The sequence below is a fragment of the Lygodium microphyllum genome, chromosome 12, assembly GCF_053477565.2.
Source record: "Lygodium microphyllum isolate KBCC chromosome 12, Lygodium_microphyllum_v1.1.10, whole genome shotgun sequence".
Lineage (NCBI taxonomy): Eukaryota > Viridiplantae > Streptophyta > Polypodiopsida > Schizaeales > Lygodiaceae > Lygodium > Lygodium microphyllum.
Genome location: NC_141146.1, coordinates 130,989,872 through 131,015,192, shown reverse-complemented (window position 1 = coordinate 131,015,192; position 25,321 = coordinate 130,989,872). Strand labels below are relative to the sequence as shown.

Here is a 25,321-nt window from a genome sequence, read left to right as displayed (position 1 = left end):
CAATTATTCTAGGGGTGGTAATGGTAACAACGCCTTAGTAGTGTTGTAATAATGTCACCTATTTGTCATTATTTTGATGGCGATACTAACTAGCAACTAACTAAGCTTCACATGTGATCTTTTAAGCTTTGGCTCATGCAAGTGCGCTCTTGTGTGGGGCCGGGGGGCAGGCCACGTGTGGGGATAGAGATAAAGCTTGTCTCCTCTCGGCCACCTCTCGACAGTTATTAGCCATAGAGTCTCTCTCTCTCTCTCTCTCTCTCTCTCTCTCTCTCTCTCTCATATTCATTCGTATGGAAAGGCTCTCTTTTTAGGTCTACAGCGCCTGGTTATTCTAATATCACTCGCTTGGCAAGTTTACTATAAATTGGAGCCGGCGAGCCTTGGCTGATCACACACACGCACAAGGTGAGAGAAAGAGAGACATATATATAGATAATGGCTTCACACGTGCGCACGAGCCACCTCGCCCTCCTAACTACTTGCTTGCTTGCCTGCGCCATCTCCTCATTCACGGCAGGCCATGCTCAAGCTCAATATTATGGTGGTGGAGCTCCTCCATCCAAGAAGGCTCGCCCGCTGCTCCGACCCTTCCCCAGCACGTCCTTTCGAGGTGGACGTGAACAAGAGCAAGGCCCTCATCGCCGCATCGCTCCAACCGTCACGCGTGATGCGTCGGCCCACGCTCCTCGAAGAAACGTGGAATTGGAAGGGAATGAAGGACCGGCCAGAAAGAGCGGTGGGGATTCCACACAAGTCCTCCCTCGTAAACTGTCACTCAACTGGCCACAAGAAAGTGTTGTTGGGCAGCCAAATCCAGCAACCAAAAAAGCAAATGGCAATCATGGCCCCCAAAAAAGTGGAGGGTATGAAGATGGTTCTACACAACAAGGTTTGTTCCAACAAGGCTCGGTGGCCAAAAAAGGAGAAGGAAATGATGGTCCTAGAAAAAGTGGGGGGCATCCAGATGGAGGTTTTTCTAAACGAGGCTTATTCCAACAAGGTCCTGGTAGAAAAGGAGAGGGGAATGACAATCCTAGAAAAAGTGGGGGGTATATAGATGGTCTAGACATAGGTTTCAATCAGTCCAAACGTTTGGCCGGTAAAAAAGGAGAGGGAAATGATGGTCCTAGAAAGAGTGGGGGGCATGAAGATGGTCAAGCCACAATATTTAGTCAATCCAAAACTTTCGCTAGTAGAAAGGGAGACGAGAATGACAATCCTAGAAAAAGTGGGGGGCATGAAGATGGTCAAGTCACAATATTCAGTCAATCCAAAGGTTTTGCTACTAGAAAGGGAGATGGGAATGACAGTCCTAGAAAGAGTGGGGGGCATCAGGATGGTCCAGACATTATAGCCAATCATGCCCAACAAGGGTTGTTTCAGCAAGGTCCTAGTAGAAAAGGAGAAGGGAATGAAGGTCCTAGAAAAAGTGGTGGAGGACAAGAACTTAGACCTCAATTTGTTGATGGTCCTAAAGGCTTTGTGGGAGAAGGTTTGTTCCAACAAGGTCCTGGTAGGAAAGGAGAAGGTAATGAAGGTCCTCGAAAAAGTGGTGGTGGGAGAGAACAAGCCAATCCTAATGATCTTGATAAAGTGTTTCAAGGGCTAAACAAAAATGTTAATCAAGGGCATGGTCTTACAGTGCCACTTGAGGGTGGTCCTCATTAGCACTCAAGAAGCTAGCTATGGAGGTGGTCTTTATGTCTTCTACCTAAGGTAATAACTCAAATCTAGCTCATAAGAGCATATAATGCTAGATTTACATCCTTTGCCTATCTTGAGTGAGCTTCATTGACCACCTAAATCACCTCTACAATTATACAAATTTAGCTTAAATTGAAGATAAAGTGTACAACAATATCATGCATGCATCTTGTTAGGATTTTTTTGAGTGGTACTTGTTGAAGATTACTAAAAGAGCACCTCATTTACTATCATCAATGAAGCAATTGATATTGAATTTGGTTTCTTTACCACATGAACTAGTTAAACTATAGCATATATTAGATGGCATCAAGATCAATACATTGTTTCACTATAATCTACCTATATCACTTTGGTTAGGATTATATTACTCTCCTTGCAATGACTTACTCACTGTAGGTCCTATCTTATTTTGCAGTATGAATAAATAGAGCAAAGTTGGAACAATATCTTTGGGGGAGATCTAAAAGCTCTTTTGTGTATTCAAATGTGCTATGAGGCCTCCTTTAGGAGCAAATAAAGTGATATCAAGTTGTTGTTGGACTACAAACAAGGTGCTTTATTGAGAAGCAGATAGAAGTGATATCCTTTTACTACCTAAGTCATTGTTAGACTATAAAAAACATGTAAATCAATATATAAGCTTATACATGTGACACCTTGGCATCCCTACAAGCAACTTTTTCATGCTTACCATCCTCTAACAACTCAAAGCATCATCACTTTTCAATGTCATCAATATTAGCAACACCTAGATCTCCCCATATTGTATAGTTTGTTTCTCACAACCAATGTGTACATTGTTGTATATTATTCAAGTATAATCTCTAGAAATGTTGAAACTTGAGTAAATAAACCTTGTACTCCAATTTACATGTGCACATTTTGGTAGGGTTTCATGAGAGATCAACAATACTAGAGAGTTTCAATTATTTGTGCAAGTTTCTTAGTACATTAAGAATCTATTCTTGCTATTGTGAATATAATTGAACTCACTGAGCTAGAAGGCAACTAGGTACTAAACAAGGAAGAACAAGTTAGAAACATTCTACAAATCTCTTGTCACACCAAAAAGTAATTGTAATTTCATCAGTAAGATACTAACCTTAATTTCCACTCACAATAAAAGAAAACTTAGTACAAACTTCTTATATCTTGCTTGTTTAAATATTATAACCACGTCTACAAACATAATCTTATATGAGAGTCAACTATCACTTAAGTTAAGAGTATGAATTCACATGCAAGTATAGCGATCGATATTTTATACCATAAAGCTTTGACTAGTTAATTATGAAACATTGGCACCGTGATCAATTATATAACATCTCAAAAACATGCATTCATCTATGATTAGCTATGATTTATTACAAAAATAAAAAAGTCATTGATCACAGTGGCAATGGCACAAGTATATGTGATGAACCAACTTGGAGATTTCATGGTTCACTGTATGATTTGTCTAGCTATCCTAAATTTATGGAGCTTGAATAATCTACAATGACTTGTAGAGAAGTCTTGAATTAATAATCTTATGGAAGGCTCAGAAGAGTCATTAATCTATAATTCTTAGCACAAAGACTTGAAAATAGTATGCACCATCTGCATTCAAGGCCTACATGGAGATAATCCAATAAAATGGTGACAAAGTTAAGCATGAAAGGCTTGGCGCTCAAGGCACATAATATCTATTGTAAGGGGTACTTAAGCTTCTTTAGGTTTAGAGTGTGGGGAAAGGAAGCTCCTTGTCGAACTTCTTTAGTGTAGGTGGTTAGAAATGAAGGAGAGAAATTTTAGGTAAGCAAAGAAGAGGAGCATTATAGCATACTCTTAGTTCTATGGACCATTCCACAAGGATTTGACCTAAAACCTGATGCAAGTGGAAAGGATGTTAGTCCTCAGTGAATGAGCACACACTGAATGAAGCGGATTGTGGGCACCAAGGACTTTATATGATATTCTCAAATTAAGGCACAAAGGATCATAGCATATTGTGGCCATGTTTTGAGTCTAGGCCTAACCATTTGTAGTTGTGATGAAAAAATGGCAATGGGTTCATGGAAGAAGGCTCACTCATGCAAGTCCAAACGTGGATAATGCATACGACTGAAAAAGAGTTAATATAGCATGCAAGGTGGTGGTGGGCGGTGGCCGATTATAGATGCCACACACATTAATCAAACCATACAAGTTGCCGAGTATGGCGAGGGCAGCTAATTGCAGATAGCAACAAATAGAGAGAGAGAGTGTGTGTGTGTGTGTGGGTGTGACGTGCGCGCGCGCAAGTAATGCGGGGAGCTCGACGTGCGAGAGTCGACGTGCTTGTCAACTGATCGACCGTATTGATGAGCATTCTCTAACTTCAATTAGCTAGCCCATTACATTACAGCCTTTTACCACTCATTCCTACAATCGATGCTTCAATCGCTCGATTCAGGCGTGGACTGACTGCATCTGCATGCACTGCGTGCGAAGATAAATATCAGTATGGGCCCCAAATTTTCGCGGACGTGTCGGTTCTCTCCCGGTGATTTGCCGGTAGCTTAAATTTTTATATTTATTTGAATAATAAGTTTGGATGATGCAACCTTGTCGTCGTCTTCTAATGCGGGCGCATGGTTCTGAGGGTCTGCCTCCAACAGACAAGGAATAAGGTTCGAAACCTGGGCAGTCAGTCGGGGAGAAACCAAACCTCATTTTAGGGGCCTTTTTAATCTGTGTGACCCATAATTACATGGTACGGGCTGAACCCATCAAAATCTGTGGGGCCCGTGCTGAGATATATCCCCAGTCGTGCGTCTCTTGAGTCTCGCAGCACTTTCCAACTTCCAATGACTACTTCTCTTCCTCGTTGCTCCATTTGTTGCTTGGCATTACTTGGAGCTTAAATTTTAGGAAAGTCCATTGAATTTGCAGCTACTCACACGCGTCACCTCTTGGTCTTCTATCCCAGCACTAGGACCTCCCGTATGAGCTACTCTCTTGCTTCATAACTAGATGATTTGACTAAATGAGCATGTGTAAGCGCTTCACGGTTTCCTCAAGCTTGGTCACACACACACACGTGTAACACATGTATGTATATGAAGAATTGTAATACTAAAATTAGAATAATTCATAATAAACTTAGAATATATACATAGACCAATAGATCTTGCAACATGATTATGTATATAATAATTTTAATAAAATAAATAATAATAGTGATAAATATAAAGGAAAAATAAAACCATGAAAAACTATATGTAACATTAGGCTAGCATAACTTAGTGCATCATCATTGGATCCTACACTAACATGCTTGTAGGCAATTTGAAGTTATCAATCAAAGAGTAAATTAGTGTATGACATGTAGGATATAGCATGTTGATGGTGCATGCTGACATCTTGAATGAATGTGCATGACACTTGATAGGCTTGGGATTGTGTGTGTGTGTGTGTGTGTGTGTGTGTGTGTGTGTGTGTGTGTGTGTGTGTGTGTGTGTGTGTGTGTGTGTGTGTGTGTGTGTGTGTGTGTGTGTGTGTGTGTGTGTGTGTGTGTGTGTGTGTGTGTGTGTGTGTGTGTGTGTGTGTGTGTGTGTGTGTGTGTGTGTGTGTGTGTGTGTGTGTGTGTGTGTGTGTGTGTGTGTGTGTGTGTGTGTGTGCGCGCGCGCGCGTGCGTGCGTGCGTGCAAATCATTCTCAAGCCTGGCATGTTATAAGATACACCAGAGTAGTCTACAACGATGCTTGCCACAAGCACATTAGATGTCCAAACTGCAATCACCTTCTTTGATAGATGGATTGAGGGCAAGGATTATTCCATACTTGGAGATGGCACAGCTATCACAGCACACTTCCAAGTTGGCCTTAACGAGTATTTCTTGCCTCATAATATAGCCCAAATTGGTAGAGCTTTTGGGCATATCATTCAATGGGACAAGACCTTTGTAGATGCAGTGATGATAGATGGTCGACCTCAATACCCTATAGTTAGAGTAGTAGCATGTTATACTAACATGCGCGAAAATAAAAAATTCTTAATTAAGTTATCAAATTTGAATTTTATTTATTATATAAATCTTACTTTTCTAAAATTATTACCAACACAAGTATGTTGATGCAGGGGGTGACCATGCCATACTAAAATGCACTAATCGTACTTTATTTTTAATTTATATATCTATTTGAATTGCATTTGGAATTTTATTTTTAAATAGTACAATGCATGTATGTGTTACAAGATGCCATGCAAGCATGCTCTCAAGGGGCTCATTATTTGTAAATCCTCTACATAACATGCACTCAAGGCCTATTTAAAAATACCCTTATTTGTGAAAGGCTCCCTAAATAAAACAGATATCTTCTCTATTAAATCTATGAATAACCCCTTTATATAGTATCTTTCTCTATGTAAAAAATGTGTTTTTGAAAACCCGTCTTTTAAACCCACGTGATATGTTTACATATTTATGAGCAAGCCCCTAGAGAGCATGCTACAACATATTTTTGCATTAATATAAATTTATTAAGATGAAGAAAGGTATGATAAGATTGTTTTAAGAGCTCAAGAAAGAGAGAGGCTTACTTGGATGACTTTTGTAGATGGGCTAGGTTTATTGATTGCAAACACGAGCATGTCAATCTAGGCAACTAAGCATGTTGCATCAAGATGTGCTTGTAGAAAGGTATGATAAGATTGTTTTAAGAGCTCAAGAAAGAGAGATGCTTACTTGGATGACTTTTGTAGATGGGTTGGGGTTATTGATTGCAAAAACAAGCATGTCAATCTAGGCAGCTAAGCATGTTGCATCAAGATGTGCTTGTCTAATTTGATTTATGCTTACGTCCATTTTTAAATTTATATTACATTTAATGTCAAAAATATTTTAAGAGCATAAGATAGAGAGAGACTTAAATGGATTGTTTTTGTAGATGGGTTGGCATTTCAGCCTAAAGTGTTAGACCCAAGGAGCTTATTTTTAGAGTTATGGAGATCATTGAGACCCTAAAGTCCTTAGCCTTTTCTTTCTTCCAATGTGTTCGGTGGGGTGCTCACCCCCTAGTGTTAAAGATTCACCACAAATTGGTGCCCATACTATAAACCATTTTGTACTTCTTAGGGTTAATGAATCACTCCAAACCAACTCAAGGTGGACACAAATTCAATTGGTAGAGGAAGATATGAATCATTTAGAGACCAAGAGCAATGAAACTAGAGAATAAAATGCTTGTCAAGACTTGAGAGGTTGATTTGGCCTTTATTTGGAAAACTTCTACAAAACATCCAGTATAATTGGGGTTTGCTTAAGAAGTACTTCAATCAGCTTAATTCTAATCGTCAAGGTTCAATGGGAAAAACATTCCCCTAGATGGTTATTGAGTTATAGTGAAAAGAGAGAGTTTCATAACACATTTAATGCCCTATAAGGGTGCCTCTCAAGAATATGTAGATTCAAGAGGATTGGAAGAGCAATGTAATAAGAAAATGGGTTATTGGAAGAGCATGTAAAAAAAATGGGCTCTGAAGGAGGACAAGTTATTGTTAGCACAAATGCTCTAAAGTTTTATAAGGACAAGGTTAATGGGTTAGAAGTGTTAGAGCCATTAGAATTTCTTGAAGGAGACATATTCCCATGCTTATTACGACACTTAAGTGAGAAGGAAGTCATGAAGTAACCTTTGTTGAGGTTGATAAGGTAGGTTTAAATGTAGATGAGAGGAAGTCAACATATTTGGATCGTGTAGATGTCCCATGTGGGGAGTTCTCAATTTACTTTACAAGAGAGTGGCAGCCCAAAGAAACTTCTAATTCTGTTGATAAGGGGGTGATCCTAGAGCATTTGAATAATAAGAATAAGACTTACATAGGACTTGCGCTTGACAATGATGATGAAGACATTATGTTTGAACATGGCAATGTTTCAACTTGAATCTATTAATAAAGACACCCAAAGGGTTTTGAAAAACCTTACTATGGTTGTAAAATGTGTAGAGTGTGATCTAAGCATTAATAGAGCTAGCGTCAAGGGCTTAGATGAGCCTATTAGGATTTATGCCTATCAATGTTGATGATGTAGAAAAGCATACATTTGTTGAAATATGTGTGTGAATTGTTGGAAGTGACACACCTATAGGGATCATGATAGCATGATAATAATTTTGTGGTTGCATTATAATAACATATTGTTAGCATTGAACATTTACATTAATTATGTTAATATTTTCATTAACTTGTCAAAAATAGCTATGCAACTAATCTTTTCAAGCTTTATCCATTTCTTGACAAGCCTAATGAGAAATGGAAAAATCTCAATGGGCACACTGAAAAATGGAAAAGTCCTAGCAATCTATAAGTATGAAGGCCACCAAATTAGTGGCTTTTTGTTAGGTGAGTCTCTTGGCATTTGAATCATTGACTGGGTGAAGAACTCTTCTATGGGACAAAGACTTGAGAGTACCTTATGTGGAGTGGATGGTTCTCATATATTTTTTATAAGCTAGACTCTGTTATTTCCATTGGTATACTTAAAGACATTGATCCAAGGACTAGCAACAAAGATTGGGTTACTCATTCTCATTTGAGCAAAAGTTAGTCCTTGGTTGTTTGCTATGTCTTTGGTGCATGTTTTTCAAGTGGCCTTGGGTTAAATGCTTTATCACTTGGATCATTGGTCCTATTATGGGCCCTACTTATCCTAGAGATAAATCATTGGGATAGATGTATGAATGAGCACATGGAATAGTTAATAGATTAGCACCCTAAACTTGGGCAATATCAATTCATGTGTAGTGTATGGTTGTATGTGTTGATTGGCCTATGTTGTCCTACATTCGGCAAGTTTAGTTCATGATTATTTGATTTTTAAAACATATTGATTGGACTATGACATCCTTCATTGCGCAAGATTAGTTCACGTTTGTTTGGTTTGTGTTGGATTCAACTAAGGTATTGCTTTATATAGGCGAAGCCTATCTAATAAAATTTCAAAGGATCATGTTGCTATGTATTGCGCCCTTTATAAGTAGTCAAATAATTTTTTTGACTAAGTAAATAGATCATCGATATAACTCAGGATATGTGCATATAGTCTTATGTACATTTATGTGCACATGCTTGTGCTCATGCCTATAAACATCATGCATGGGCATTGGGTATATCTATTATAGATTCATTGTTTGATCATATGTTATGTTGCTTGCTTTTGTGCATGTAATTGTACATGTGTGCACATCTACATTTGCATGAATATATGCATGTGTCCATTACATATGTGTGTGTTTATGGTTGTGTCATCGTACCACTTATTGTTTTGCTTTAAGTTATGCATAAATGGTGACTAAAATAAAAAAAATAAGGTAGCAAGGTGGAAAAATTAAAGGTTCAATGGCCCATCCGAGAAAATGGGAAAGCTCAATGGGCTTTTTATAGGTTACTAGTCACCCTTAACATGCTCGTGAGTGAATCAAAAGTAGAGCAATCATGTAAAGAGAGTAATCAATGTGGTTTTCTACCAAATTTTTTTGAGTAATTACATAAATGTTCAATCCTTCTGCACCTATATTTGAAAATATGGGGTCCAACCTTGCTCACATGTGAACATGAATTACATTATTATCATGTGGAGGGTGTTTTAGCTTGCTAAATATTTGCATTGAGGATGAGGGCATGTGGTTACAAGCCATCGATCATTGATCACACATTTTCTAGGGTTATGAGATTCAATGAAGATTCTTATACTTTTTAAAGGGATCAATCTTTGTTGTTAGAAAGTTTCTTAAGGAGGCACCCTTGCATGTGTTTTCTTGAGAAAGTGAATATGTTGAAAAGACTAAAACTAAAGGCTCTTTGTAGATGCTTGATGTACATGGCCAACCCTTTTTTTTATGATGATCATAGTGTTGAATATCCATATTTTTCCTTCAAGATAAAGGATGTCCTAAAAGGAGGCTAGATATGTCTTAGGTGGGTTAGAAAAATATGGTGGACATAGGAGAGCCCTTGCATTCAACCTTGTGTGTGATGTAACCTTGGTACTATAGATTATCCCTTTAATATTTATTGTGAGGTATCTCATGGAAAAGATGTGGATGAGAGTCAAAGAGAGCATTCAAGATTTGATGACTCCAAGGGAGAGATGAATGAGAAAATGCAAGCAAATATGGTTGGTAGCAAGGAAAAGGACTCCACTTTGGACCATCTTCACATTTTTGGGACACAAGATGTTTAGACCGATTGTGGTGCCCTTAACCCATACCTCAATTGGATATGCCATGTTAGCTAATGAAGAGGACAACTAGCTCGATTATGCTATTGTGGATATACCACACTAGCAACCTCAATCAAGATATGTGGCCACTAGGTAAGCAAAAAGACGTGGAAAAGTCCTTCCATGTTTGCGAGATGACATGGAAATGTGCTCCCCCCATGCAAGTAAAAAAGACCATGAACATGGTCCATTTCACTACCATGTATGCATGAATATCAACATCAACATGATGCAACACGATCACCCATATAAACCTTGATTGAGCTATTATAACATCATCATACCCATCATGTACATCACATCAAATCACCCACACAACATTATCATGCAAGACATATTTTTATCACTTACCTCGATGGAGGCCATGGGTTGGCAATATTTGAGACTGATTTTAAATATCTTGATCGAGGTTGTAATAACTACTATAAACTATATTATATACCTCGATCAAGGTCTTAATAACTATGATAAATTATACTATATACCTCAATCCAAGTTTCATATAGCTTGATTGAGGTTGTAGCATATATAATAAATAATATTATATACCTCAGTCTAAGCTTGATATACCTTGATCTAAGTTTTATATACCTTGTTTAGGTCATAACACATGTAATAAATAATATTATACACCTTGAACAAGGTTTTAAAAATATGAAAAATAATATTACATACCTCAATTGAGATTATAAAATATTTTCCATGTCAACCCTGATGGAGGACCATTTTAGTTAATGGGGACATGATAAGTGGCAAAATGATAAGTGGCAACTGCATGCAACATCTAGAATTTAAATATACCTCAAGGAATGTTTCAAATCTCACACAAATGTGACTAAGATATCTATCAACTCATATTCTTGGAAAGATTTTGATCAAGGTTTTATGAGAGAGAGAGAGAGAGAGAGAGAGAGAGAGAGAGAGAGAGAGAGAGAGAGAGAGAGAGAGAGAGAGAGAGGATATTATGAAGGAGCTGTGTTTCAATAGGATGCAAATCTTGTATGTGCACGAGAGACAGAGCTAGAGACAAAGAGAGCAATAGATCTTAGCAAATCCTGATATACATTGAAGATGAACGGAGATGCTAATGACTATATGGAAAGTGATATGAATATTGGCCAAAATGCATAGCGAGCACCAACTTCGAATATAACTGGTTATCACTTCTTTTATAATGAGAAACAAAAAATTTATCATTTCTTTTACATACCTGGATTCAAATTAGGAGTTGCGTGAACCCTCAATTCAAAAGACATGGGATTTCTATTACCTCACCTCTCTCTCTTCTTTTCCAAACTATCCTTACTTATGTATATTGGACAATCACCTCATTCAAATGCCAATATTCAATCCCCCACCACAACATTTGACTCTGGCTTGATTGTCGTTACCCAACTTTTGTTACAAATGTTCACGTCAATCCAATCGGCCTTTGAGAAGTGAATGATGGCAATAATGCTTGTAGATCGAGATACATTGTTAATTTAACGGCCCAATCCAATGTCTACAAGGCAAAACAATGTGTGCATCCACAAGTTTTAACAGCAAGCATGTAACTTGTAGAGCATTAAATTGGTGTTTAGTCAAGTAGCCCATCTATTAGCTAAACATGTTAGTTAAGTCATCAAAAAGCTAACCTTTGCAGCCATTTTACGGACTCTAGCAGTAACATTAGGCAAGAGATCTTGATGCTAACCAATCCACCTTGCAACATTCGAGGAGAGCGAGGAAGAGATAGAGAGATGATATGCACAATGTGATCTATGAAGATGGACACTTTGGTACAATCTTAGCTAGATTTATCTCCTCTAAAATAAAATGCCCAAAAAGTTAGAAGACATACATGTCGATTCCAAAGTATTACAAATATACATCAAACATAATAGCTATTGAAACACAATGCTTTCAAAAGTGAAATACTTCACACACGAATCCTTAAGGTTTAAGAATCAACCTAAATTAGTGACTTCTTATGCTCCCCTCTAGAAGCTGCTATGTGAGGCATGAATAATATAAAGGCCACAAAGTCTCACATAAGTTATGAGTCTACCAGGAGAACTCCATGATGTGGTTGTCATGATAGTACGTACATGTAAATAATCTTTCTCAAAAAAATGAACATATACAATTTAGTGACAAAGCTTTCCCACAACTTCGTAAGGTTTACAATTCTTTAGTCGTATTATAGTTGTACCAAAACAATCAAACTTTCCCATATCTAAAGTTCTTATGTTGCAGAGTCTCATTCTATACAACTCCATATCAAAATGCTTTCTTGTGATTAGGTCCCCATGTTAACATCAACTTCTCTTGGCGCCTTGGAATGTATAGAGCATGTTCATGTAGTTGACTGATCTCAAACAATAATCAAGTCATTGTACATTGTAAACATTATTTCTTGTCCAAGAATGCAATAAATTTTCTAGAAAACCTTGGACTCAATCATGCACCTTATTTGGGACAAAGAAGAAAATTGAATTGTCTTTTCATCTCTCAATGTAGTGCTTGTACATGTTCAAGACCAAAAGTTTGATAAGAAGCATAGTAAAAGTTTTGTAAATGAACTCTAAGCTTGTCAAATATTGCTATTTTAGAACTTACTTTTCATGAGATTTTGGTTGATATATGGGTTGTTAGGGTTTGGAAGTGGGACAACAAAGTTATACCAAAGATTCCTTTTTGCCTCCCTACCCTAACAACCCATATATCATTGGAAAGATCGTAAAGGTAGATTCTAAAAATGAAATCTCCAACAAGTTTGGAGTTCGTTTACAAAAATTTTATTGTGCCCCCATTTTTTAGTGGAATATTTTATAAGGCCCTCTTTAATCTCAAACTTCCCCTAATGTTCATTTTTCTTTACCTTGCTTTCCTTTCCTTTTTCTCCATCATTTCTTTGTGGTTATTTTTTCCCTATCTTATGTTGTTACAGAGAGTGGCTTCAATGACTTATCAATGTAGACTCTAGTCATCATGTAGCTTTTCAAGGCTAGCCTTACCACCAATGGTGTTGTCTAAAGGAAAATATGATTGCAATTTGTGAACCTTCTAGCATTCATGCCCCTTAGCAAATCGAGCTAGTAGGCTAACTAGCTTTGTTTCTTGAAGGAGTAAACTTTCCATGGCATATATGTCAATGCCTACATTCACATTAAAAAAGAGAGTGTGCAAACCCTCTTCATCTCTTACTTTTCTTCGGTTCAACAATGTGAGAAGCAGTTGTTTGCAAGTATTTGTATGTAGTGACAAAGGCTAGTGGATCGGGGCAATCTAAATAACCTAACACAAATTGCTTGAAGGAGGGGAGTCATACCTCCCATGTTTTTTTGGGTCATAATCTACCCCATGCCTTCATGGATAGGACATGTAGGTGGGGTCTCCTCTTTCAAGAGGTAGAGTCATACCTAACACAAATTGCTTGAAGGAGGGGAGTCATACCTCCCATGTTTTTTTGGGTCGTAATCTACCCCATGCCTTCATGGATAGGACATGTAGGTGGGGTCTCCTCTTTCAAGAGGTAGAGTGCTCCAAAATGTAACACAAGCTTCCACGCTAAAAACTATAATGTTTCTCCTTTATCTTGGTTAAGATTCATAGCCTCCCATTGTCCTAGGAACTTCAAACACTTTATCATGCTAAGAGTGAGATAGCTTCTACAACCATGATCTGACTTGGTCCTTATGCTGTTGTTAGGGCTCTAATTCAAGGCAACACCTATATAGGGTCGTTGATGCTTGATTCTACTACTCTATTCTTATTTTATGAAAATTAGTGCTATTTGTAATAAGTTCTCTTCAAGAACAATCATGTTCAAAGTATTTTGATTGATAATTTTTAGGAGAGCAGTGCTCTGTGAATGATTATAATGTATATATTATGTTTGCAAATCAATCTTGAAGAGTAAATGATTAATATGTCTATAAATCAATTCAAGACATTAGTAGGAATATTTTAGGCAAAATTGGTGTTTTTGTATTTTTATTTGGTCTTTTAAGGCCATAACACTTTGACAATCCTACTAGTTTCATGGTCATAATTCTCATGATTTATGTGCCCCATGCATAGAAGTAATTATTATAGGAATTGGATGCAGGATTGCAATGGCAGTGATCATGTCTGAAGTGCTATTGATGGGCATCATTTATGTCAAGGAGTCACACTCCACAAGAGAATTGGATTATCACAGGAGCTCGTGCAAGAGAATTGAGAGAGGCCTTAAGAAGAATGGAAAATCAATGGTTGTTGTTTGAGGTAGAGGTTGAAGTACATGTGGATGAAGAGGTCTAGGATGACTCAGAGGGACACCTTTATGAATAGAGTGCTGAAGATCTATATGTGGAGGAACCTAAATACAGGATGTTCTTCTGGTAGGTATTGTAAGAGACAATTAGTATACAATCCTTTAGGCTTTAATACCAGACCAAAGAGAAAGATGACGTCTATGGTACCATCTCTGAACTGTAAGGTTCATGCAGCAAAGTTTTCATAAAAGAGAAAAGAGAACCTTAACTGTCATGTGTGGCCCAATTTGAGACAAGATGGACAACCAATGGGTTCACTTTTGTATATGGAGATCAAGTCAAGAAGCAATAGTTTGTAGCAACTTTTTTGGTTTAGCAATTGTGGCATGGCAACATTTAACATATATGATGCATTAAAGATTGCATTTTTAGGCAGGTTTAGGAAGGATAAAGCTGTCGAGGACATATTGAGAAAGATTAAGAAGATAAGGCAGAAGGGTATCCTGGTTGCAGATTATGCTTAGAAGTTTAACAACATGCTTAACACACTGGATGCTTCAAATACACCATCAATAGAAATGTAGATAGCTTATTTCATTAAGGGTTTGAGAGGTAAAATCAAGATCCAAGTGGCCTACCAAGTCAAACAATGCATAATTGACTATACTAATCAACTAGCACTATAGATATGCCAGTTGTAGGTAGGTGCAACAAACTAAATATAATAAGTCATAAGTCAGTGGCCATGTGAGAATCATAATGACCACCGACGTGCTAAGTGTAAACATGCAAACCCATCTAGCTAGGTGGTCCATCATCAGTGTTTGAGCTTGCCATCTCAACACTCCTCCTCAAGTGCTCAACTGTATCTCTACAACTCTAGGTAAGCTTCAAAAATTTTGAAGCTTTTATGCACCCAATGCCTTTGTGAAAATGTCAGCTATTTGATCCTGTGTACTGACATATACCAAGTCAATTTCTCCTTGCTTCTCTCATTTATTCCTCACACACTATATTTCACTTTTCTTTGTCTCCCCTCACTTTTTCTAATATTATAAATCTTTTAACAAGGTATCTAACCCTACTAGATGAGCGTACAACTAGATCACTTAATGGAGCCTTTACATTACCATGTGCTTTCTATATACCTGGTGTCTTGATTGAAGGAATACCAAGCTCATTATCCAAACTCTTTGAACCACTAAAATCTCCATCAAATCCCAAATGACTAGTAGATGCATCGTTACCATCCAAATCCTTCTTCTTTCCTTTGTCTTTACCTACAACACTCATAGATTCACCTAAAGATGAGGGCTACTCAATCTCCCAAACCAAGAGTTATCTGTAGATGTAGTACTAGATGATATCTTTGGTCCACTAAGGCTCTGTAATTCTTTCTTTTCTTTCTGTACAAATTATCATGATCATCATCATCATCTAATGCATCACTACTCGATGTATACCAACTACTCATCTATTAAAAAATAACATCCTTTCTCACTTTGAACTCAAATGTGATAGGATTATGACAATGATACCCTTTTTACTCTAAAGAGTATCCAATAAAAATACATTTTTCAACCTTTGGATCAAGCTTCTTCTACAGCTCATCTGGCACATGAACATATGCAATACAGCCAAACACTTTCAAGTGTGACACATCAGGCTTATTGCCTGTAAAGCATTCTTCGAGGGTCATCCCATGAACTACAGTAGATGTGGGAGTTCTGTTCATAATATAGGCAGTGGTATAAACAGCTTCAGACCAAAATTATTTTGGCATATTCTTTTCAGCCACCATCAATGCCCATGCAACTTTTGCAATATGTCTATTTTTTCTTTTTACAACCCCATTTTGCTGTGGGTATACCTGTAAGTAAACTATCTCTTTATCCCATGAGACCTCAAGAAGGCACTAAACTCATAAGAGAGATACTCTCCCCCTCCATTTGATCTCCACACTTAACTTTCAAGCATGTTTCTATTTCAACAACAACATTGAAAGTTTTGAAGTGTTCAAATACATCACTCTTTTCCTTCATGAAATATACTCACAACTTCCTTGAACAATCATTAATAAATGTGTCAAAGTATTTGCTACTAGCAAGAGATACATTCTATGTAGGCCCCCAAACATCTGTATGCACAACATCAAGTATATTTCTGCTCACGTCTCTGTCATGCAAAAAAAGATTGTCTTGCATGTTTACCAAACTGACATGCTTCACACACTTCATAAAATTTTGCAACTCTAAAAGCAGGCAACCATATAACCAATCATTTGGACTGCATTAGTTTTGGCCTTTGTACATTTGCATGTCCAATACATTTATGCCATATTTCAATATCTGCAAACAACCACTCCTTTTTCTTTAGCATACATAGCAATATTCATTGTAGAAATTCTAGTACTACACCTAAAGTGAACATGCTGCCAACTCTACTTCCTTTTGTGACTAACCTACACTTATCATTAAATTCTTCTACAAAACACTCAAATTTTATCTAAGTTACATGTGAAGTTTTTGCATTCGTGATATGTCCTAGCATAGTATTATCAATGACTAGAAATAGCCAATACATCATCTTTTTCTCGTTTGCATTCCATTCTTTCCACGCTTTTAGGTCATCTGCCATGGGGGTACTCAACTCTGGCTCCTTTTCTTCACCTAAAACAAACTCATAAAAACCCTTTCCAACAAGAAAGTTCATCACATGGAACTTCCATGAAGTGTACTTATTATTGTCCAGCTTCTCAATGATGGGATTTTCACCGTTCTCTACCATTATCACAAAAATGATACAAAACAACAAGCAAGTCTTTTGCAATCTTTCACAACAAATGCACAAAAATACATTAATCAACCTTTTTCACTAATTTCTCAACTGTACATGCAATCTATAACCTGTTTTGCAAATAAAACTTTTGTTTGTTTCCTGAAAAACAACTAAAAAGTTACATATTCAAAATCTGCAACCTGTGCACCCACTTTCATTCGATATAGCAGAAATCGTAGTATACTGTAAAACTATTATATGCAACCTTGCGGCTCTAAAATGGGGCCCGAAATGGACTCAAATGGCTAAACAACCTACTATTCTCACACTAAATCTCATAGCAATTTGAGATTTTCACTCTACCTTGCTTCTGGTGCCTCCATAGGTACTTTCCAAGAGAAAGAGTAAAAGAATGGAAAAGTTTCTTACATGTTGCTTGCTTGCTTGAATCCTTGCTTCTTCTCCTTCACTTCAACCTTCAAAACCAGCCTTTCTCAATAGTGTTGCTTTGATACCATGTCATGAATTGCATGGAGGGGGGACTTGCTTGACTTGCTGCGCCAAACTCACACCATATACACATGAGGAAGCTCACTCAAGAACATAAGACAAGAGATGGAGGGCAAAACATTTTCTTACTGGTTTTTTCTTCTTCTTCACACGCAGTACAATGTACACAAAGTATAGATGAGATAAGATACATCATGAAAAAAAGTAGTCTATTAAGTCAAACAATGCATAATTGACTATACTAATCAACTGGTGCTATAACTATGCCAACTGTAGGTAGGTACAACAAACTAAATATAATAAGTGATAAGTCAATAGTTATGTGAAGATCATAATGACCACCGACGTGCTAAGTGTAAACGTGTAGACCCATCTAGCTAGATGGTCCATCATCAATGTCTGCACGTAAATATTGAGCTTGCCATCTCAACAAAGGTGAATGTGGCCCTAGTAAGGAGAGAATAAGATAAAAGTGACAGTGTACAAATATACATAAGTACAATAGGATGAGGAAAGATGTCATCTCATCCGATGCCCATCAACTTTCTAAGGAAAGACAAAATGCTCTACTTTTGCTTAGAGACTTTTCATGAGCAGATCTATAAAATTTTGGTCAGTTGAGATCCTGATAAAATCACCAAACCTATTCTCAACAACCTCTTTGATGAAGTGGTAACGCACCTCAATGTGTTTTTTCTTCGCATGGAAGATCAAATTCTTGGTTAACTAGATAACACTTATAGAATTCGAATGCAGTGTAGGGACCATATTAGTAATACCAAGGTCTGTTGACCTAACAAGAGAGTCTCCTTACAAGCCTCAGTGGGACTGCAATATAATTAGCCTTGATAGTAGAGAGGATAGTCCATTTTTTCACCTTGGATATCTGAGAAACAATACCTCCAGCAAAGGTGAAGACATAGCCAAAGGTGGACTTCCTACTATCTACATGTCCTGCATAATTAGAGTCAATGTACCCCACTCTTGTATCTTGGCTACCATAACATATGACATAGCTATTGTGCCCTTCAGGTATCTCATGAAATCCTTGATAGCATCCCAATGCCATCTACTAGGTGTAGCCATCTAGCTTGCCACAACTCCCATTGCAAATGCTATGTCAAGACGAGTGGCTTTCATGATATACATCAAACTACCCACAGCGGAGGCATAAGGGATCTTGGTTACCTTGTTCTCATCATACTATGGACAATCAACTGGACTAATCTTCACATGAGAAGTTAGAGGGCAATCAATAGGCTTAGCATCGTGTATATGAAACCTCTCAAGGACTTTCTAAATATACTCCTTTTATGACAGATAAAGGAGCCGCTTAGAGCAATCGTCGTGATGTGCATCCCAAGAAAATGTGAATCTTTTCCTATGTTCTTCATCTCAAAGCTCTTCTTGAGTTGAGTTTTCAAGGTATCTTACTCATCATGAGATCTTCTAGCAATAAGCATATCTTCCACATAGAGGACCAAAAACGTAAGGCTACCATCACAAGCTTTCTTCATATATAAACACAAATCCATAGCACTATGGCTATATCCTTGTCAATGCATAAAAACATCAAACTTTTGGTACCATTCCCTAGGTGCTTGCTTAAGTCCATAAAGGCTCTTCCTCAACTTGCACACTAGGTGTTCCTTGCCTTTTCTTCAAAGCCTTGAGGTTGCTGCATATAGATCTCATCATGCAAGTGTTGAGATATCGAGCTCCACTCGTGATACGCCTTGGCGACCTTGTTTTTTTTATTTGAGGCCATTTCGGGGCCTGTTTTGGAGGCGGAAGTTTTCTGCACGCACTCAGGAAAAGGCTCAGTTTTATGCTGTGCAGCCACTGTTCTATAGGTCGATGAATAGTTACTGTAAAAATTGCATTGTATGCGTGTGCGGAGAGACATTGGGAGTTACAGAATCATCCCTGTTGCCTGTTGATGCAAAATCGTCACTAGGAAGTGACTGTGTGGTCAAATACCACTTTTGCCAGTTTTACAGATTTTCCCTTGTGAGGGTGAAGCTATGGTTTTTGCAGTGACAGAATTTTTTGCAGTCTTCTGTAATGGCATCTGATTCTCTTTCACAGATTGTCACTGAAAAGCTTGACAAGAACAACTTCCAAGCATGGAAGTTTAGAATGACGAATTTCCTTATGGGAAAAGGATATTGGGAATTTGTTGCAGGAAATGAAGAAGAACCAGTTCTTCCTGATGTTCCCAATCAACAGCAAATGCAGGCATTTAAAACATGGCATGAGAGAGCCAAGAAAGTTATGTATTGGCTGTCTATCAGCATTTCAGACTCTATGATTGTGCATATTCAGGATGCAAGTACGCCAAAGGAGGCATGGGATACTTTGTCAAAAATGTATAGCACAAATACGCAAGCCAGGAAAATGCAGCTCAAGCAAGAGTTGCACAATGTGCAAAGAGAAAATATGAGCATCAACGACTACCACATGAAGGTGAAGAAGATTGCAGATGCACTTGCTTCCATTGGGTCACCAGTGGAAGATGATGATTTAGTTTCTGTGACCTTGAATGGTCTAGGAAAGGATTATGCACAGTTTCGGACATCCATTTCAGTTCGTGAAAGATTTTCTGATTTTGAGGAGCTGATTGCTCTTCTAATTTCTGAGGAGCAAAGAAATGGTGGTGCATCTTCTTCAGGAGGAACTTCAAAAGAAGCTGTCTTCTACTCAAATGCTGGAAGAGGTAGAGGCAAAGGTAGAGGAGGCCGATATGGAGGCCATGGTAGAAATCAGAATATGTAGCAAACTCAAGAAAACCAGTCCTATGGAGGAGGACGTGGTAACTCTAGAGGCAGGGGGAGCCAAAGAGGTCGTGGTGGATGGCAAAGAGGCCAAAATGCAAACAGTAATGTTGAATGCTACTATTGTGGTAAAATGGGTCATATGGCTAAAGACTGCTATAAAAAGCAGAATGACATCATGAATGGAAAACTGCAACAAGGAAATTATGCATCCTCTAGTAGATAGGGTGATGACAGAAATGAGCATCTGTTTATGGTGCAGCACATGAATAATTCTGTGATAAGTGCAGAAGAAAGCAACAATGTATGGTATGTTGACTCAGGTGCATCAAACCATATGACAGGTCATGCAGAATGGATGGAGGATGCAAGGAAAATGGAAAAACCAGGATTTGTGGAGACTGGTGATGATACTGCACATCCTATTGTGCAGATTGAAAAAATTCCTTTGTCTATGCAGGATGGGAAAAAGAAATACATGTCCGATGTATTTCATGTCCCGAATATCACCAAGAATCTAGTTTCTGTTGGTCAAATGGTTGAGCAAGGCTTGCAGGTCAGATTTAATCCTCATGGATGCTTTGTTGAGGATATGAAAAATAAAGGTCGCTTGATAGCAAAAGGAAAGAAGAAGGGCAGAATGTTTACATTGGATACAGACATGTCTGAATTGAGTGCAGCAATGTTTGCACATGGGACCGGTGTAGTTGCAGATATTGATATCTGGCATAAACGCATTGGTCATGTTAATGTACAGTGACTTAAATCAATGCAGGCCCAAAATATTGTTGCAGGTTTGCCAAAATTCAAGGTTGCAGAAATGCATAAGGTATGTGAAGCCTGTCAGTTTGGAAAACAGGCAAGGAAACCATTTCCTAGACATGTTCAAGAAAGTGAGAAGCCATTGGAATTAATCCACTCTGATGTGTGGACAACTAAAGCTGCATCTCTTGGAGGCTGTCATTATTTTGTCAGTTTTATTGATGACTATAGCAGAAAAGTTTGGGTGTATTTTATGAAAAAGAAAAGTGAAGTTTTTGGGCATTTCAAAACTCTTAAAGCGATGGTTGAAAAAGAAACAGGCCTGCAGATAAAATGCCTAAGGTCAGATGGAGGGGGAGAGTACCTCTCAAATGAGTTTGCAAGGTTCCTGCAGGAGCATGGCATAAAGCAACAATATTCATGCAGTCATACCCCACAACAAAATGGAATTGCAGAAAGAAAAAATAGGCATATTGGAGAGGTATCTCGTTCCATGCTCAATGAAAAAGACTTGCCAGATTTTTATTGGGCTGAAACAGTTGCTACAGCAGTCTACATAATGAACAGGACTCCCACTGCAGCAATACATGGAATGACTCCAGAGGAGAGGTATACTGGTAGGAAACCAGATATTTCTCATTTGAAAATTTTTGGTTGCATTGCCTATGTACATGTGCCAGATGGGTTGAGATCCAAGTTGGATCCAAAAGCTGAGAAGTGCATCTTTATTGGTTATTCTCTGCAGCAAAAAGGGTATAGATGCTATAACCCTTCTACTCGTAAGTTTACAGTGAGCAGAGATGTTGTTTTTTATGAGATGAGTAGCTGGTATAAACCAGTAAATGTGATTGATGATGTAGATGCACAAAATGGTAATGCTGCACAAAATTCACAGCAGCAGTCACAAAATATTAGTGGACCTGGAGCGTCCTCTAGTAGTGGTTCACATTCTTCGCCATGGACAGGCAGATTGAGATCAGGAGAATCTTCTCAAAGTAATGCAGATAGTGGTATGCAAGTATCACGAAAAGGAAAAGAGAAGGTTGATCAGCCCATGTTTGATGTGAATGCAGGTCACTCTTATGTGGATGGTGAATCCAGTGGCTCAGAACAGAGCATTGATGATGAGTTGGGTATTCCTTCTATTGTTACACCTGGAGTAAGGAAGACCAGGGATGTTTTGAGAGCACCTGGGAGTGAACCTACTTTGCGCAGGTCTACGAGAGCTAGGTATCCTGTGGATAGGCTGAAATATGATGGATTTACAGCCATTCACTATGCATATATGGTTAAAGTGATACAGGAACCAGAACCCACTTCTTTTGAGGAAGCCATGGGAAAAGAAAAATGGGAGAAAGCCATGGATGAAGAAATGGATGCCTTGGAAGCAAATGCTACATGGGAATTGGTACTTTTGCCTAAAGGTAAAAATGCAATTGGCTGTAAGTGGATTTATAAGGTGAAGCACAATGCAGATGGTTCTGTGAATAGATACAAGGCAAGATTAGTAGTCAAGGGGTATGCACAAACATATGGCATTGACTATGAAGAAACATTCAGTCCTGTTGCAAGGATGGCAACCGTAAGAGCAGTCATTGCTATGGCTGCATCAAAGGGATGGTCTTTACATCAGATGGATGTAAAGAATGCCTTCTTGCATGGTGATTTGCAAGAAGAGGTCTATATGGAGCAGCCACCAGGTTATGTGCATGCTGTTCATCCTGAGTTTGTTTGCAGGTTGAAGAAAGCCTTGTATGGCTTGAAGCAAGCACCTAGAGCATGGTCTGACAAAATAGGACAGTATCTTGTCACTATTGGCTTTCAGATTTCCAAGGCAGATTTCTCACTTTATGTGAGAAAAACAGAGAAAGGTATTATGCTACTTGTCATTTATGTTGATGATTTGATTATGACAGGTGACAGTGATGAAGATATCCTTCATGTGAAAATGCTATTGAAGCAGAAGTTTGAGATGAAGGATTTGGGAGAGCTGCGCTATTTCTTGGGCATTGAGGTGATTAGATCACCAAGTGGGATACAGCTCTTGCAGAGGCAGTATGGATTGGACATGCTGTCCAAATATGGGATGACAGACTGTAAGCCTATTTCAGTTCCTTTGGAGCAGAATGTGAAGCTGAGCACAGATGCAGGTGAGCTTCTAGAAGACCCTACTATGTACAGACGCATAGTAGGAAGTTTGATTTATATGACTATTACCAGGCCAGATTTGAGCTATGATGTTGAATTGGTAAGTCAGTTTATGCAGGCTCCAAGGAAACCACATTTGGATGCGACTAGACGCATACTCAGGTATGTGAAGTCCACATTGCAGTATGGATTATTTTATGAGACTAGGGTTCAGATATAGTTGCATGGATACACTGATGTTGATTGGGCTGGTAGTATTTCTGATAGGCAATCTACCAGTGGATCTGTGTTCTCTTTTGGGAGTGCTGCAGTCACTTGGAGCAGCAAGAAACAGCCTACAGTTGCCTTGTCGAGCACAGAGGCTGAGTACAGGGGTGCAACAATGGCTGCATGTGAGGTAGCTTGGTTGCATAAGCTACTTTATGATATGCATCAGTCTACAGATGGGCCAGTTGTCATTTATTGTGACAACATGAGTAGTATACACTTGGCAAATAACCCAGTCTATCATGCTAGAACAAAGCACATTGAGGTGCATTATCACTATGTGCGAGAGAGGGTTTTACTAGGTCTTATTGATCTAGTTTATGTCAGCACAGAGGATCAGGTAGCAGACATATTCACGAAGGCATTGGGCGCAGAGAAGCTGCGCAAGTTCAGAGACCTGCTTGGTGTGCAGGAATTGGGATTGAGCTCGAGGGGGAGTGTTGAGATATCGAGCTCCACTCGTGATACGCCAGGGTGACCGTTGTGTATTTATGTCACCGACTTGTCAGTTGCAGACGCGGTTGGTACACCGCCCATGAATAATAGCTACATGATAGCTATCCTTATCTACTCTAGTTCGTGGCTCAGTTAGTATGCCACCTTAGTTAGTTGAGTTTGGTTTGAGACCCATATATATGGTTCTTCTATTTCTTTGTACTTGAGTTCTTTTGGCTTACACAACTAAGAAGAGGAAAACTGTTTTCAGCCTCCACCCTTGTGTGTCTTCCCCCATTGTGCAAGCAAGAAAGCTTCAAGCGAGACTCCTTCCTTCTCTCCCACAATCTTGACAGCAAGTCCCCAGGTAGAAATGCCATATTTACATTCTCCTAATAAAGATCTAGATCTAGCTAAGGAACCAATGCTAGTACAAGCATAGAGTCATCATTTTGACCACAGAAGAAAATACTTCATTGAAGTCAACACCATATTTCTACTTGAAACCCTTAGCTACCAATCTAGCCTTATAAGTAAGCTTGGGGCATCCATGGATACTTTTTAGCTTGTATATCCACTTGCATGGCAATGCCTTTTTGCCACTAGGAAAAGGAATCAAATCCCACGTATGATTATTCTATAAGGAATCAAACTCCAACTACATAGCCTTCTCTCGAGCGACTATCATCTCTATGCATGGCCTCATCATAAGAGAGAGGCTCATCTGCATTTGTCACCATAACATAATCCATTGAGGGTGTAAAGTGCTCAAGCTTATGTCTAGCTTTAGTAGAGTATCTCAAAGCAAGCTAATCCTGTACAACAAGTGGGGCCTGGGCCACTCAAGCATTAACTGTTGTAGGCTATCTAGCTAGCTATATGGGAGCAAGAAACTCCTCTTGAAAGATCACCCTACATACCTCAATCACCTACTTAGGCTCCTTATAGATCTCTTTCCTCATGGAAAATGATATCATGGCTACAGATAACCTTGTGAGCATGTGGATCCCATAGGTAATAGCCCATCTCACCTACATCCCCATAACCAAGGAATATGCATTTTATAGACTTAGGGCCCATATTATTACGCTTGTCTTTGGGGACATGGAAAAATGCCACATAACCAAAGATGCATAAATGAGCATATGTTAGGTTTCCCAATCTTGACCTCCTCTGCAACTTGGCAATCAATAGTAGTGCAAGAGGACCGGTTGATCAAGTGTACGATACTAGTAATGGTCTCTGTCCAAAAATGCTAGGGTAAGCATGCATGGCTAAGCATACTGCAAACTCTCTCCTGAATTATCATGTCCATGCATTCTGTAATACCATTCTAGGGAGGGGTGTAGAGGGCAATCAATTAATGCTTAATACCTTTCTCATTGCAAAACTACTCAAAATCTTTTGAGATATACTCACCCCCAGCATAGAGCACATGGTAATGTAAAGGC

The 25,321-nt window shown here is 38.5% G+C and overlaps 1 protein-coding gene across 1 annotated transcript; it reads left to right on the top strand.

Moving 5' to 3' along the window:
- The first annotated feature begins 385 nt into the window (after positions 1-385).
- LOC148028278 (uncharacterized) lies at positions 386-2,639 on the top strand. Its single transcript, XM_087690077.1, has 2 exons — positions 386-1,719; positions 2,126-2,639. The coding sequence occupies exon 1, from the start codon at positions 439-441 to the stop codon at positions 1,669-1,671; it is 1,233 nt and encodes a 410-aa protein (XP_087546203.1). The 5' UTR covers positions 386-438; the 3' UTR covers positions 1,672-1,719; positions 2,126-2,639.
- The last annotated feature ends 22,682 nt before the right edge of the window (positions 2,640-25,321 follow it).